This window comes from Ruditapes philippinarum, unplaced genomic scaffold (assembly GCF_026571515.1).
Source record: "Ruditapes philippinarum isolate M1 unplaced genomic scaffold, ASM2657151v2 ctg1085_1_1_1_1, whole genome shotgun sequence".
Taxonomy (NCBI): domain Eukaryota; kingdom Metazoa; phylum Mollusca; class Bivalvia; order Venerida; family Veneridae; genus Ruditapes; species Ruditapes philippinarum.
The window spans coordinates 76594-94967 of record NW_026857392.1 but is presented as its reverse complement, the minus strand read 5'-3'; the positions used below and the strand labels follow the sequence as shown (position 1 = coordinate 94967).

Below are 18374 nucleotides of genomic sequence, written 5' to 3'. Positions count from 1 at the left end.
AATCATTGGACCCTTCCTTGAACACATTGGAAGAAAAATCATTGAACCTTTCCTTGAACACATTGGAATGAAAATCATTGAACTTTTCCTTGAACACATTGGAAGGAAAATCATTGGACCTTTCCTTGAACACATTGGAAGGAAAATCATTAGACCTTTCCTTGAACACATTGGAAGGAAAATCATTGAAGCTTTCCTTAAACACATTGGAAGGAAAATCATTGGACCCTTCCTTGAACACATTTGAAGAAAAATCATTGAACCTTTCTTCGAACACATTGGAAGGATAATCATTGAAGCTTTCCTTAAACACATTGGAAGGAAAATCATTGGACCCTTCCTTGAACACATTGGAAGAAAAATCATTGAACCTTTCCTTGAACACATTGGAAGGAAAATCATTGAACTTTTCCTTGAACACATTGGAAGGAAAATCATTGGACCTTTCCTTGAACACATTGGAAGGCTTTACATTAATCCAATGTGTTGATTACATAAATCCAACGTGTTGATTACATAAATCCAATGTGTTGATTACAAAAACCAAAAGTGTTGATAACATGAATCAAATGTGTTGATTACATAAATCAAATGTGTTGATTACATAAATCCAATGTGTTGATTACAAAAAACAAATGTGTTGATGACATCAATCAAATGTGTAGATTACATAAATCAAATGTGTTGATGGGGTGACTGTGACTGAATGGTTAAGGTCGTTGACTTCAAACCACTTGCCGCTGTGGGTTTGAATCCCGACAGGAACTTTGGATTCTTACATGTGATGAAGCTATCCAGCTAGCTTACGGAATGTTGGTGGTTCTACTCAGGTGCCCGTTCGTGCCTGAAATAATGCACGGAAGGGCAACTGAGGTCTTCCACCACCTGTAAAACTGGAACTTCGCCAAATGACCTATACTGTGTCGGACTGACATAAAACCCAAACAAACAAACAAACAAACAAAATGTGTTGATAACATGAATCAAATGTGTTGAAAAACCATCAAACACAAAAACTTGGTTTATTACATACCTGTGCCACTTTTTTGACTCAGTAAAAATGGTATTGCTCAGCCATGCATATATTTTGATGTGACGTCATTTGTGTTATATGTAAAGACGCGCTAAATGTTAGCCAAATATTATAAGCGCATCAATGAAAAAGTGGTTCATATTTAGCTTTAGCATAAACAGTTGTTTATTTGATATGTGATAAATAGCATATCATATTCATGTAAATTTATTAGATAACACAACGGAAGAAAAATCATTGAACCTTTTCTTGAATACATTGGAAAGAAAATCATTGAACCCTTCCTTGAACACATTGGTAGGAAAATCGTTGAACCTTTCCTTGAACACAATGGAAGGAAAATCATTGGATCTTTCCTTGAACACATTGGAAGGAAAATCATTGAAGCTTTCCTTAAACACATTGGAAAGAAAATCATTGAAGCTTTCCTTGAACACATTGGAAGGAAAATCATTGAACCTTTCCTTGAACACATTGGAAGAAAAATCATTGAACCTTTCCTTGAACACATTGGAAGGAAAATCATTGGACCTTTCCTTGAACACATTGGAAGGATAATCATTGAACCTTTCATTGAACACATTGGAAGAAAAATCATTGGACCTTTCCTTGAACACATTGAAAGGAAAATCATTGAACTTTTCCTTGAACACATTGAAAGGAAAATCATTGAACTTTTCCTTGAACACATTGGAAGGAAAATCATTGGACCTTTCCTTGAACACATTTGAAGGAAAATCATTGGACCCTTCCTTGAACACATTGGAAGGATAATCATTGAAGCTTTCCTTAAACACATTGGAAGGAAAATCATTGGACCTTTCCTTAAACACATTGGAAGGAAAATCATTGGACCTTTCCTTAAACACATTGGAAGGAAAATCATTGGACCCTTCCTTGAACACATTGGAAGAAAAATCATTGAACCTTTCCTTGAACACATTGGAATGAAAATCATTGAACTTTTCCTTGAACACATTGGAAGGAAAATCATTGGACCTTTCCTTGAACACATTGGAAGGAAAATCATTAGACCTTTCCTTGAACACATTGGAAGGAAAATCATTGAAGCTTTCCTTAAACACATTGGAAGGAAAATCATTGGACCCTTCCTTGAACACATTTGAAGAAAAAATCATTGAACCTTTCTTCGAACACATTGGAAGGATAATCATTGAAGCTTTCCTTAAACACATTGGAAGGAAAATCATTGGACCCTTCCTTGAACACATTGGAAGAAAAATCATTGAACCTTTCCTTGAACACATTGGAAGGAAAATCATTGAACTTTTCCTTGAACACATTGGAAGGAAAATCATTGGACCTTTCCTTGAACACATTGGAAGGAAAATCATTGACCATTCCTTGAACACATTGGAAGGAAAATCATTGAAGCTTTCCTTAAACACATTGGAAGGATAATCATTGAATCTTTTCTTGAACACATTGGAAGAAAAATCATTGAACCTTTCCTTGAACACATTGGAAGGAAAATCATTGAACCTTTCCTTGAACACATTGGAATGAAAATCATTGAACCTTTCATTGAACACATTGGAAGGAAAATCATTGATTTTTTCATTGAACACATTAGAAGAAAATTCATTGAACCTTTTCTTGAACACATTGGAAGGAAAATCATTGAACCTTTCATTGATCATATTTGAAGAAAAATCGTTAAACCTTTCCTTGAACACATTGGAAGGAAAATCATTGAACTTTTCCTTGAACACATTGGAAGGAAAATCATTGGATCTTTCCTTGAACACATTGGAAGGAAAATCATTGAACCCTTCCTTGAACACATTGGAAGAAAAATCATTGAACCTTTCCTTGTGTTCAAGGAAAATCATTGAACACATTGGAAGAAAAATCATTGAACACATTAGAGTGCTGCTGTACTCACCTGGTGTCAATGTCTGCATCCATTTTTATTCAATTAGATCTAATTCTTTATTTCTTTGGGTATTTACTTTGGACTTTAAATATATGTTAATTATCATCAGACACATTATAAAACATAATTATGGTTGATAACTTTAGCAACAATATAATAGGTACCCTTAAAAAGATTAGCCCAGGTCTGCATGATATGGAACATAAAGCAATAATATCATACCAGATACAGTTCTGATTCTCGAGTTTGTTTATACTCGCCACCATATGCAAGATACAGAAAGATGCCCCAATTCCAGAAGATTCTGCTGGTACATGCCAAATGTTTAAGCACTCATACAAGGAACCTCGATTTAAAGTCCCATCTGAAAGACTGATTAGTAATTTTTGTTGGCCAGTCCCGGGAATCAAACCCACATTGTTGAGATTACAAGTCTTTTGCTCTTAACCGATTGAGCTATGCGGGCTGGCTACCTGATCCTCTACTTACGAGACTCCTCTACATGTGTTTATGAAGGTTGGAAACATTACTACAAAGACACAGTATAAATGCTCTGGACGACTGCTAGTATCACAAGTGTGGTATCTGGCCTGGTTCATATTTAATTTACTGTCCCAGCTTTTTGTTACTAGTATACTATAGATTCAGTGTAATCGTTAACTATAATTTTATATACTGTAATAAAAGAAAAACCACATGCCTTCCCTTTAATTGCTTGAAAAAATGCTCTCACGATCGCTCGGATAGATATCTGGAATTTAAACGAGTTACTTCCCTTTTTATAATTGTCGCCATTTATAACCAGGCAGTGTGCTTGCTGATCAAGGTTATTTTTTTGTCACCACGTACGTTGTGTTTGTCAGGGAATGTTATTGATTGCTAAGTAGACCCTTACTGTATTGAGTTTTTGGTATGTATGTAGCTATGAATTTTGAACAGTCCATTCAGCAGTTAACTTAACGACAAACGCTAAGTCAAACACTGTCAAACTTTCAACACTGTTCATAACGAAACTTATCTAAAATTACACGGAATCGTATTGTAAAAGATCTTCATACTTGTCTAACAGCTAAAGAATAGATAAAGGTTTACATAGGTACTGAACTTTTGACGTTTTTGAAGAAGAATAAGCGTGTAAACGGAGAAGAATCGAGGGCGGACAATCTGTACTAGGTGTTATTTACGTATGTGCCGGGAAGAAAGATAGTGACATTGGTTTTCGCGGAATGGTTGATATGCATAAAAATAGGTCTCTGCTATGTTTTTAACATTAAACTGTGCATTTTTCTGTTAATTATCAAAGCCGGTGGTTCTCACAGTAATAATTCTGCTGCGACATTGAATTTTCATCTATTTTTCCATCATGCCAGCTAAGCAAAGTAACAAAAAAGATGAGTACGAACAAATGGCACAACTAACTGTTTCCCTTTTAGAGCCTCGTTTTGATAAGCTCGAGGATATGATTAAAGACTGTGTTAGTCAGGCTGATTTTACGAAGATGAAGACTAATGTTCTTGTAAATCATTACAAGTTGGACAGTGCTGAGCAGTATTCTCGAAGAGAAAACATCAGGATAGGGAACTTTGAGCCATCTGGTGACCTGATTGATGCTGTAATTGATATGTTAAATCATATTGTAAGAATTGGTAATGAAACAACAGAAGATAGTGAATCACAATCTCTATTTAGTAGCATTGATGGCAATAACAGTAGAGCAAATAGTCAACAACAGTCTACATCTTTCTCGAGGGCAGACATCAGTGATTGTCATTTTACAAGACCTAGGAATGGCAAGAAGAAACAAGTTATTGTAAGGTTTGTTTCACGACAGTCTGTGAAGATGGTCTACAAATACAAGAAGTATCTGAAATCCTCTCCTAAGGATATATACAAATCTGTTTACATCATGGATGATGTTACTCCATTACGTTTGAGGTTGAAGGCAGTGGTGTCTAAGATTCCTGGTGTGGAGGCAACATACTTTAGAGATGGGAACGTTCACTGTAAATTTAAAGGAAAGAACTTTAAACTGACTTCCCCAGATGATATTTTTGACGTACTGAAGGTTGACCAGAGTGAGGAAATGATGAAGGAGTTAGGGTTACAGAATTTCCTATAGGATGTGCAGGAGGATGATGAAGAGACTTTGCATAGTAGTGATGTTGTGGAAAATATCCAAACTTTTGTTTCTGATCATAATTATTGTGTTGAAGAAAGAATTTGTACTGTTGATAATGATACATATCTTAATATTTCTTTTGTCAATGTCTGTGGTCTTGTTTCAAAATTAAATAACCCAGATTTTGTAGACTTTGTAAAAACATTTGATGTTTTTCATTTTGCTGAAACCAAATTAGATGACTTTGACCAACCTTGTTTAGATGGTTATGTCTACTTTGGTAAAAATCGTAAAAAATTTAAGAATAAATCTGGGGGAGTTGGGTTTTTTGTTACAAATGAACTGTCTGATAATATTCAGGTTTTAGAACTAAGTACAGAAAATTGTCTTTGGTATAAGTATAATGATTCAAATTTAATATTTTCTGTCATCTACATTCCTCCTGAAGGGTCAGTGTATTCTAATATTGAAATTTTTGACAAGATTGAAAATAATATTGTTGATATTATAACTATGTATGGTGAAGTCAGCTTTGTTTTGATGGGTGATTTTAATGCTAAAACAGGTACACTTAAAGATTATATTGAATTTGATAAATACATATTGGATACAAACTTTGATGGTATTACTAGACAACAGCTGTCTATTGTTAACCTGTTAAATAATGGTATTACATTGGATAGATCTTCCAAAGATAGTAGTAATGTAAACAATTTTGGTAACCGTTTGATTGACTTATGCAAGTCCATAAATTTGTTGATAGCTAATGGTAGATGTGGTAGTGACCTTCATGTTGGTCGAACTACTTGTAAAAATACAAGTTTAGTTGATTATGTTTTACTTTCACCATGTGTTTTTCCAAATATTGTTGATTTTGAAATTTGCGATTTTGACCCCATTTTATCGGATATTCATAATAACATTTCTTTTTGTATTAAGTTTGATTCTATTTTATGTTTAACACAAAATAGTTCATGTGTCACTGATATTCATGACAGTGGTGCTACTGTTAAAAAGCCCATATGGGTTAAAGCTGTGAATGATGTGTTTAAAAATAGTTTTGATTTAGACAGTGTTTCTGTATTACAAGTAGAACTCTCAGAATTGTTGACAAGTAAAACTTATTGTGATAATACTATTAATAACTTTACTGAGAAAGTTTCTCAACTATTTTATAATGCTGCTGATAGCTGTCACTTGATTATTGATGTGAAAAATACTGTACAAAAAAGTACTAAAAGACGTAAGAAATCACGTCAGAAAGAGTGGTTTGATGATGATTGTAAAGTAGCAAGAAGAACATACTTGTCAGATAAGAATTATTATAGAAGAAATAAGACTGATACTAACTTCCAATCAATGGTGTCTAGTGGAAAATCTTATAAAAAGATGATAAACAAGAAGATAAAGTTTTATCAAGATAATATTAATACACGGATACTTGTTTTAAAGTCGTCAGACCCAAAAGCTTTTTGGAGTTTGTTTAATAGATACTACACGGATAGCAGGGATACTGTAAATAATATTTCTCAAAAGAAGTCTTTTTTGAACATTTTGTTAAATTAAAAGAGTCTGAGTTAGATGTTGACATTTAAGACGATTTAGATCTTGAGAATATAAGTTGTAATAATAGCTTCCTAAATGCAGAAATAACTATTGAGGAAATTAAAAAAGTTGTAAAAAAATTAAAAAATAATAAAAGTCCTTCTGTGTTTGATAATATATTAAATGAATATCTAAAAAATGTAAATAATGAATCTGTTTTAAATGTTATTTGTTTATTGTTTAATGTTATTTTGGATTCAGGTATTTTTCCTGATATTTGGAGTCAGGGTATTATTAATCCTATATATAAAAATAAGGGTGACAAATCTGACCCCAACAATTATAGAGGGATTACCATTTTAAGTTGTTTTGGCAAATTATTTACCAACATACTAAATAAGAGACTGAATGAGTATTTGGAATGCCACAATTTACTTAACGAAGAACAAGCTGGGTTCAGGTCACAATATGGTACTACTGATCATATGTTTTCCTTAAAGATGTTAATTGATTATTATTTAAGTTGTAATAAAAAGCTTTACTGTGCATTTGTTGACTATAGGAAGGCATTTGATTCTGTTAATCGACTTCATTTATGGCACAAACTTTTGTCACATAATATTGATGGTAAGTGTCTTGGTATAATCCACAATATGTACAGTAAGGCTAAATCTTGTGTTAAAGTAAACTGTGAGTTGACTAGTTTCTTTAGTAGTTATACCGGTGTACGTCAAGGTGAAAATCTTTCACCAATTTTGTTTTCTATCTTTTTGAACGATTTGTCAGAATTTGTATCTAATAAATATACAGGACTTGTAAATATCTCTAACGCAACTCGGGAATGTCTCAGTGACGATGTCATTGATGTTTATGTTAAATTGTTTCTTCTGTTATATGCTGATGATACAGTGCTTTTAGCAGAAAGCAAAACTGATTTGCAAGATGCCTTAAATGCTATGAGTGAGTACTGTAATATGTGGAATCTTGTTGTAAATGAAGCTAAGACTAAAGTAGTGGTTTTTAGTAAGTCAAAACCTAAGGATGACTTTGATTTCATGTACAATGGTAAAAAGCTTGATTTGGTAGATAACTTTACTTACCTTGGAGTACTTTTTAATTATAATGGTAAATTTTTGAAATCAAAGAAAATTCTTGTTGATAATGCTAGAAGAGCAATGTTTTCTGTGATCCAAAAGTCACGTAAATTGTGTTTACCAATTTCTTTGCAACTACATTTATTTAACTCTATGGTTGTACCTATTCTTCTTTATGGAAGTGAAGTTTGGGGATTCGAACAAGTTCAAATTCTAGAGAAATTTCAGTTGTATTTTTGTAAATTTATTTTGAATTTAAAAGCTTCTACACCGAATTGTATGATTTATGGTGAGTTAGGCATATTCCCATTAGCCTTACAAGTGAAAGCAAGAGTTTTGTGTTTCTGGAGTAAAATTATAAATGCTAAGGAAAATAAGATATGTAAACTTCTTTATAAAACAATGTTGTCTTTGTCCTCTAGGAATATTGTTAATTCTAAATGGATAAATTTTGTGAAAGAAACACTTAGTAATCTTGGCATGTCAGAATATTTTCATTTACAGAAGGTAGATAATATTAATCACTTTAAAAATGTTGTGAAGCTTAGACTACAAGATCAATTTTTACAAGATTGGCATAGTACTATTGACACATCCTCTAAGTGTTTAGTGTATCGTACATATAAAAATACTCATTGTTTTGAAAAATATCTAGATGTACTTCCTTTTGACATAGGCAAATATTTATGTAAATTTAGAACAATGAATCACCTATTACCAATCGAAAAAGGCAGACACTTGGCAATTGATCATAATAATAGGGTCTGTTCCTTATGTCCGTATCAAGCTATTGGTGATGAATTTCACTACTTATTTGAATGTTCGTACTTTAATGACATAAGACGTAAATCTCTTCATCCCAGGTTTTACACTCATCCCAATATTTTTAAACTTGACACATTGATGAATAGTTGTGATAAAAATATTCTTCTAAAATTATCTTTATTTTGTAAAAACATTATGTTAAAATTTAGATAAGTAATACTTCTCATTCTCCGTTCTCATTTGTTACAATATAAAATACATGTCGTATTGAATTCAGAACTTGAAATGAACAATATGATCTCCTTTTTGTTTATTAAGCTAGTCATATTTGTATTTTTATATTGTGATACTAGTGATTTTTGACTGTTATTTTTCTGTTTGTTTGTTGTTATAACCAGTTGCATATTATATGCCTTGGTTTAATAAAAACTGAACTGAAACTGGGACGTCAAAATGCCAAATTTTGAGCTAGAGGGTACCGAACATCCAACAAATTGGGCGCCGGCTTTTTGTTATATAGACGATGATAGCACTTCAGACATCGTTCTATGTAATATCACATTGTAAATCGGTTTTCTTTTGCCATGTGATTTCTCTCTTGTTTACAAATATACAGCTTTCATCAGGTGATCAGTACTTGGACAAGCAACTGTCCATCTAGCCCAATAAATTGTGCACCAGGGCTTTTTATTATATAAACAATGGTCGCCTTTCGCTGACATCTATGTTATATCTGTTTGTACAATTGGTCGGTCTTGCAGTCGAAATATTGAGACTTCTGTCCTGGACGACTTCATTTGGTCAAAATATATTGACAAGTTCTGCCAAGCTAGATTCTGAGATATTTTTGTTCTTGCTCAGAATCTTGTTTATTCAAAAGGGGAGATATTTCCCATACATAGAATAGCCATTCCTTGTGTTTTTTTATAGTATATAGGGGGTATATTTTGCATATTATCGTAAATAGTGATAGAATTTCAAGTTCCTGTGGAATACACCCATAAACACTTTTCATATGAACTACGTAAATAACCGAGGTATATCGAGTGAAAAAATACGAGTTGTTTCCCTTATCTTCGAGTAAAATTGGTATCTCTTATGCAAAAACAATACAAATTAAGCCATTTCTAAATTGCTAGTTTGTTGTGATTAAATGTCCGATTTTAAAAATTATTACATCAACGGACAGCTTGGGATCTTAGCTTTGTCACACTATATAATTTGAGATATCTTTTGTCACCAAAGTATTTAAATTAACTGTTAAACCTACCATATGTCAGACCATTTTACATACGATTTATACAGTGAGATACGCAACCGGTTATCTTTACTCGAAAACCTACTGATAAGAATTGCCTGTCGTCTGCTAGTTGGGGAAAGTGTTTATTGGTGTATAGCCCAATATTGAAGCGTATAATACAACTTGTTTGACTATTTTCCATCTCCCAGTATAATTTGTGTAACCCCTCGCAGGGACGTATTTAGGGCCACAAAAAGCAAAAGAACTTAATGAGTTAAAAATGAGTTGTTTAAGAGGATAATAATAAAAGAAGAAAAAAAAATATAAATGATGAAATCAATGGGAATGGAGGTGGAATGAAAGGAAAAAAAATTACAAAAAAAAAAAAAAGAGATGAACTAAATACCTGAAATTAACTTGTAAAATCATCATATCTGTTTAACATATATCTTTTTTGTAACCAATGAATGAAAACATGATTGTTTTAAAATAATTATTATACTGACTTTTCTCTTATTCAGATGCTTTATGAAGTATGAAGCTGTTACAGAAAGGCTGTGTTGTATTGCAACAAAACACAATTTGTTACACCATTGAATGCCTTGGTAATTCAAGGGCAATAACTGGGAGGACTACAGTGCTCAATCAAGGGAGCTCATTGTGGAAGAAATGTTATACTGTTCTATGCAAAGACAGAACTTCAGCTAAAGAAAAATGTTCAATGTACTCACATTTACAAAGACAAACTCAAGATTTGTCCAAGTTATTTTCTTTCCATCACACACATGCAAATAAGTCTCTTGTATTCAAAAGGAAAGTTAATTGTAAGATTACAAGATTAAAAGAATGGAATGGAATTTTAAATGTAACCTCATATCGTAAGCAATGCTTAAGACATTGTTCCTCGAATTTGCTTACCAGTGGTAAAAGTTTTGTATTGCATCATGTCACACAACGAGGGATGAAAACTGGACCTGATCAAGCAGGTCTGAAGGATGATGAAATTCTGAACCCACTTGATAGACTTCAAAAATTTGTTTGTAAGTAAATAATCAATTAGTTAGTAAAATTAATGAAATTTCTTAAACCATGAAATGTCCAATTTTTAAAACACATGCTGTTTGATTATGAGGTCTTTCACTATTCTTTCAAATGAAGTTTATGAATATAATTGGCAATAGAGGGTGGAAACTTTTTAGGTTAAAGTAAATATTTGTTAATGTATGCAAATTTAAAATGTAATATGAAGAATTTTCTTGTTGAAAACATGTTTGATACAGAATATTTGTAAAAATGAACCTCTGCTGATATAAATGTAGTTACAAATGATGAAGTGTATATTAGTTTTAAGTAATCTCAAACACTGATAGTGTTTTCTTTAGGTTTGGTTTTACTTTAAATGTTATTTGTCTAAATTGTTTAACTTTTTTTTAGTTCATTTTTAAACTTTTAACTCTTAACATTCGGAATCTAAAAGTTATTAGCCTTTGCCACCAATAGAGTCAGGATTACCCTGCACATCTATGCAGTTTGACCTGCCTCTATCCTGTTGGCTGAGCAACTTATTTGTTGTTGATAATGGACAGTTCTAAAAATTGAAGTTAGCCTATTCCATTTAAGAAATTCAGCTGACAAAGAGTTTAAAAGAATCTTTGTTTTTCTATGTCATAAATCTACAAAAAAATCTTCTTACACAGCATTGTTGATAAATTAATGATTTATATATGATATATACTATATTTGAACTTATATTACCTACAGCTGTTCCATTACTTCCTAGTGAGAAGCATATATTTAAGCCATCAAAACGGGAAGTTGTTCAAGCCCAGAAGATGTACGTACAGAGTCCCAACAACAATATTCAGTTTTTGAAGTCAGCTTTGTTTGAGGACCAGTTGCCAGATTATGATTTACCAGAGGTTATACATGTTTTTCATTTTAAGTAAACAAAGAAACATATGTAGAACAACACATCATAGAGAAATTTTATATGTTAGGCTCTGCAATTAATGAATTTTTGTGTGGAATTTTAGCACCATTTCCGTGCTACATGTATGAGCAGCATAATTTGCCTGAAATTCACCCTATTAGAGAAAATGACGTGAAAAGTTGCCAGGTACAGTACAGGTAATGTTCGTCCCAAAACAGAGAAAGAGGCCTGTATGTGTAACTGACATATGATGTGATATGATGATAATACTGTAGAACTGGTATTACCTGCATTAGATTAATATTCATCAATATTTACATATCAATCCTTTGCAAAGTTATTAAGTTAAGTTATCCTTGAGAGCTTATTAAATTTGTAATTTCCACCTTGAAAATTACTTGAATAGGCAATTATATAATAAAATAATTCTTTCTTTAAGGTGGCATTTATTGGCAGAAGTAATGTAGGAAAATCATCATTGATTTCAATGCTACTCAATCAATCTGATGCCTTTGTTAGAATTTCCAAAAGCCCAGTAAGTTCATTTAAACTGTCTTGAAGAGACTCCTTTGAAGTTTATTGAAATAAATGGACCTAGAATATTTTTAAGAGAATCAGATATTTGGACAATTTGTTGTTGGTCTTAACCAATAATCTGTGTGCAATTTGTCAGATCATTCCCTCAGCTAGTTTTCCAGAATAGTCATTTTTATTGAGCAGATGACCTAAAATGCTTTTCAATCAAATCGATCTTCAATATAATTCAGAGTACATTTGTACATGTATATTTCTTTATTATCGTTTGCAGGTTTTTCCATTGTAACTTTTTTAAGTGGTTCACATGATCTGTATAAGTATTTCAAATTTTATATTTTCGAAATCAAGGGAGCTCCTATAACTGCAGAGTTGTACATGATGACATTTTTAAATGTTTCTGTTGAGGGGTTAACAGCCTTTTAGGGTTGAGTGATCAGAATTGCAGCCACCATTTAACCCTATTTTATTTCAATATGATTTGGATGACAATAATTTGTTGAAATGTTTTATTTTCAGGGTCACACAAAGCTATTAAACTTTTTCCAGGTAGGGAAGAAGTTTACACTAGTTGATATGCCTGGTTACGGCTACAATATGCCACATCATTATGCTGACTCGGTTGAAAGCTTCCTTAACTCAAGGAAAAAGTTTGTATCACATTTCTGTCAAGTACTAGTTTTAGAACTTAAGAATCTTATAATAGTAATGGCCAGTACAGACTGGAATATCTGGCTCAAGTGTACCGGTTTTCAGGGGTAATAAGGTTGTGCCGACATTCCACAGAACAGTTACACAAGACCTGGGTATTCCTGTCAGTAAACCTCAGACAAGGTGTAAATCTTTTTCTTGTATATTTACTGTACAGATAAATCATAATTTGGAGTGAAGTGATAAAAACAGATATTTTTATTTAGCATTATTTTCTTACAGTAGGGTTTGAATTAAGAATTTCATTCTTAATGGGGACATGTAAGCACACAATTTATTTATAAAAAGTGTAGGAATGAAGTAATTTTAAAGCATTTACCTTGTTTTACATGGGGTGTGGGATGAGATTTTCTAGCTCCAGTTTAAACTCTAGAAAATTTTGTCTGATGTGCATTGCAAGAATAAGAATTTGTGGAATTGATCTTTTTTTGGTAGATTACAAAACATGGAGATGAAATAATTGATCATTGTTTATCATAGGTAGATATTTATGTCTATTGTTTGAAAATTAAATATCTCTTACACAAAATAAATGTCACACATATTACATTGATGATTGCCTAGTGGTTAAGATCGTTGACTTCAAACCACTTGCCTCTCACAGCAGTAGGTTCGAGCCTTGCCAGCTTCCTTGGATTCTACATGTGAGAAAGCTATCCAGCTAGCTTACAAAATGTCTGTGGTTCTACTTAGATGCATATTTGTGCCTGACAATGTATAGAGCTGCACCTCAGCGTAAATTTATTGTGAAGTCCTGCTTCAGAAAAAAATGATACTGTTAAGAGGTGTTTGATCTACAGGCACCAGCTCTGCAGAGGTAGAAGTATATTGTGAATTGTATCATGAAAAGTCTGTTTTGTTTAAATCACAAGTCAGCATTTACATTTTGGATTACATTGAGTCAGAAGCATTATAAAAAAGTCTTTCTCACTAAGTCTATATAGTTAATTTTCTGTTACCATAACAAATATATTATGATTATATTTCTATTTAGATTGAGTCGTACATTTATCTTGATAGATAGTGTTGTAGGTGTGACAGAAAATGATGTGATAGGACTGAATATGCTGGAAGACTTCTCTATACCTTATGTTGTGAGTTTAACATTTGACTGATAGGGGGAAAATTACCACCAGTATAGAGCCAGGCCCCAGACTCTATAGCTGGTTGCCTATTTTATGCTTCATGATATCATAGTCCCTTAAAATACCATAAGAGAATTCCAAGTTTGGAGTGGACTTGTTTATTATTCAAATTTAAGGTGGTAAAGGTTTAACTATTTTACAGTGTAACATTTGGTTAAACCCTTTCACTGAACAATGGACTTGCCCTTTCAAATACTAAATTTATGAAATTCTCATTCTTAAGCTTGTCTGTTTTGAAGAAAAAGTTTAGCTATTATGATCGCTGCGTCATTGGCGTTGTGCAAAATATGTAATGTAGCTCATTACTCAAATAAATTGAAAGATGTCAGTATGAAACTTGGAATACTTGCTTATCATGACAAGAGGCACTTCTTGTAAAACAAGGGGAATGATTCTGAAAGGCATATTTTTGGTGTTATTCCCCTTTTTAACTAAGAATTTTTGTCAGACATGGTTATTTTTACAGATGAGCATTAACACTGCATGCGGTGATCTTGTTGAACTCAAAATTTTCGAGTCTGGACCAGATCTTCTGGTGATTCAGATATAAAGTTATTGTTTCAGATTTAAGTCAGTTTTTTATATATTTGTTGTAGTTTGAAGATGACATTCTTACTGTATGATGGTCATGGGCCTAATACTGTTGATGCTGCAAGATTAGAAATGATTAACTCCATGAATTTTGATTATTGTGTATGTCAAGTTGTCAATCTATTTTTAGAACAAAGTTCCTTCTCTGATAGAGTCTCATTTCATAAAAATTATATTGAATAAAACAATGTTTTATTTTATTGTTAAACATGGCAACATAGACTGTAAATTCTAGTTTGTGTAAAGGAAACCATGTATCAAATAATGCATTTATTTATACACATGAATGTTTATACACATAATTCCTTTTGTTTTAAGCCTTGGAAATGGCTATATTAACTCCAATAATGAATTTGTTTGAGCAAAGGTTTTAATTCAATCAATTATATGTTTTAAACTTAACTTAAGTAAACAGTAATATTTTATCTGTAGCTAAAAAGATGTATCCATATAATAATTTTGTTGTTATAGCCAGTGAATTTTAAAGATATATTTAGCAAAATAAGCTTCATGATCTCTGAGCTTGGTAAAGATTGTATTGATGTTTTTTGACAATAAACATAGATAGAAATAAAAAGCCACATACTTGTTATTCTATGTATATTTTAAAAGTTTGAAATGTTATTAAGTAGTTGGATGTTACAGTGACTTATTTGTTTTCATTTTAGATTGTATTGACTAAGATTGACAAAAATAAACCATCTACATTATTGAAGAGTTTTATGACAGTTCTACGATATAGAGACAAAACACAGCACTGTTTTCCACAGCCTTTCTTGGTGAGGTAGGTACATCAATTACTCTTATATGTGGATAATCTAGAACTCTTGTTCTCTTATCTAAGTTTTGAAAACCTCTTCATCACCTACCTGTGCCGCTTTTGCGACTCTGTAAAAATGGTATTGCACGGTTGTGCATATATTTTGACGTGACGTCATTTGCGATATACAAACAAAGTGTAAAGACGTACAAAATGTTAGCGCTATACTATAGGCGCGTCAATGACTTATTCACTTTTATTGGTTTTATTTTGGGTATGTGAGGCTCGCATAATATAATTTTATTCATCTTGTTCAATAAATTCAGTATTGAACTTACACTCATTCAATATCCTCTATTTATAACTAAAGGTAAAAGCAAAATTAAGCTAGGTTGTTGTTTGTTGTTTGTTTTACTCATAAGTATCTACTAATGGCTAATGTTATGCGAGGAGTAAATAACTTTTAGAAACTTTTAATTACCTACATTACTGCATTATTATAGTCTTGAACAGATACATCAGTACTATGGTAGAACTTCTGACATTCCTTAACTTACCTGGGGTCTTTTCTGTTATTATACAGTTAATCAGCAGTAATTATTTGACCATCAAAAAAAGAAAGATCACTGCTCATTTTTAGTTGAAAATAAATTGTATTTTTAAGATAGAAAATTTTTTATTTAATATTTTTAACGTCTATGATTTTGAAATAATTAGATATAATTACATATAGGTTAAAAAAATTACAAACAAACATGTTTAATCAAAAAAGATTCAAACCAATACAGTTTGTCAAAACTTGTTTCGCTTTAATAAGCTTCATCAGTTGATATGATAAATAACAAAAAATTAATTCTAACTCGTGCTTATACCTCAAATCAAACAGTAATGGATCTTAAATTTAGTTCATGAATACTTATTATAAAGATAGTATGCATATGTAAGAAAGCAAGCACAAGTCGATATGAAATATATAGTTTAGTTTATATATTTAATATTTTGTTACCATTTGAAATTTGTTAAATACTGATTAATGAGAGAGTATCAAAAAAGCTTTTCAAGCTTCCTTCTCAATCAGTAAATTTTATTTTATGTATCTTATTATCTAAATGTATAGATTATAAGTAAATATTGTTTAAAGTAAATAACAAAGATAAAAAAATAGTTTCAATGTATACATGTCACTATAATACAACACTTACTTATTATTTATATATATATAAAATGTACTTATAATGTACAGAATTCAGTGAAATTTAGATTATCCTGTCTTTGTCATATATTTTTTCCTAAAGTTTTTCATATCTTAGATATCCTTTTCAAGGCTGGCAAAATGTTATTTCAACTTACTTGTTGGTTTTTATCTGAAGCATTTCTTTACTTGTCCGTATGATATTTATATAGTATTTATGTAAATTTCCACTTGTATGTACAGGCTGTAGGACAATCTAGGCAATACAGACAATTAATTTTGCCAAACCTGCTTCAAAGTTTTACTATAAATTAGAAAGTTGCTGTATTTCACATTTTCTAAGAAGTTAAAGGGAGACCACCCTGAATGCTGTTGTTTTCATTTGACAGTAAAGAATGAAATGCTTATATATTTCTTTTGTTTCCAATTTCAGTTCAGTAACAGGAGAAGGTATACCTTTACTTAAGGCTTTCATAGCATATGTGACAGGAAATTTAAAGGTGAAAGGTCTCTGACAGGAAAACTACTGGTACTCTACTTATAGTACAACAACTAAGTGTTAAGAAATATTAAAAGAAATGAATAAAGGGGGATTTAAAATAGTTTACTATAGAAGTATGCAATACATTGCTGAACATTTGAAAGATTGAATAAAGTGAAGAGTTTGTTTAATAGTTACACAAAACCCACCTTTGATGATAGTTCTAAGAACTGTGTGATGATATAGTTTTAACAACTGGAGGATAAATTTAATGTAAACAGTATATAGAACACTTTACAAATATATATGTTTGCAGATATCGTTATTACACTCCATTATGCCATAGTAACATACTGTGTTTTAATATATGTGTGGCAGATATTGCTAAGTTAGAACAGTGGACTTCCCACATCAGGAAAAGAGTGAAATATGATACATTGAAAATCAAGTTCATTGTAAGCAATATGCAATTACCTTGTGTCCAGCTCCAGCCAATGTGTCCAGCTCTTAGCAGGAGATATAATAATACTAATTTGCTAAAGGGTAAAGGCTTGTTGGCATAATTGGCAATGTTTATAAATGCACAAGCTTAGCTTTTCTGTAAAGCATGTTTTATTTGAGGAATAATCATTGACAATATTTTTGGACAAAATTCTGCTCCCATTTTGTTTGTATTATGTGCTTATATTTTATATACAGTTAAGTGAAAGGCAAGTAAAATATCCACACTTTATTTTCTTTCTTTCTTTGTGTTTTTAATCAGCCATTGTTAATTGTAATCACATTACATTTGAAATAAAAAAATACAGATAAATTTCTTACCAGTATTCTTTTGTTTGTATTCCATGTACAATAGATAAGGAGCCAAGGGCCCCTATAAGGCTGATGGAAATGGTCCCTTAGTCAATTTAAGTGGCATGTTTGTCTGTCTGTACGGACTCCAGTGACATTATGGAATGAATATTTTATTCATTCCGTCCATACGTTTCTTATGTTTTTTTTTAGATCAACGTCAATCCAAGAAGAATGTCTTGTTTGCATCAATGTCCTAGAAATTATTAAATTTTGCTTAAATTCTGGCAGAAATGTTAATATGAACTGGAAAATAAGGATACCAAGTTTCATCAACATCATCTAGGAGTTTTTGAGTTAGACGTTTTGTTACTTGAAAAAAGGGCATATTATGTTTATTGATACGTACTTTGCTTATTTTGGAACATCCTATCTTGGTTTCTTTTAGTACATGTGCTTATGAAGTGTGCATCGTTTATAATTGTAATAATTAAAATTGCCTCACAATCCTGTATATCTGACAGTTTTGTTTATGTCTGAATCTA

At 31.7% G+C, this 18374-nt stretch overlaps 1 protein-coding gene across 1 annotated transcript; it reads left to right on the top strand.

The window, feature by feature from the left end:
- Positions 1-3816: 3816 nt before the first annotated feature.
- On the top strand, positions 3817-17831 carry LOC132749582 (GTP-binding protein 8-like). The gene is made up of 8 exons (XM_060739392.1): positions 3817-3840; positions 10215-10733; positions 11455-11612; positions 12063-12158; positions 12677-12807; positions 13863-13962; positions 15273-15388; positions 16990-17831. Exons 2-8 carry the CDS (start codon positions 10229-10231, stop codon positions 17069-17071), a joined length of 1188 nt encoding a protein of 395 aa, XP_060595375.1. The 5' UTR covers positions 3817-3840; positions 10215-10228; the 3' UTR covers positions 17072-17831.
- The last annotated feature ends 543 nt before the right edge of the window (positions 17832-18374 follow it).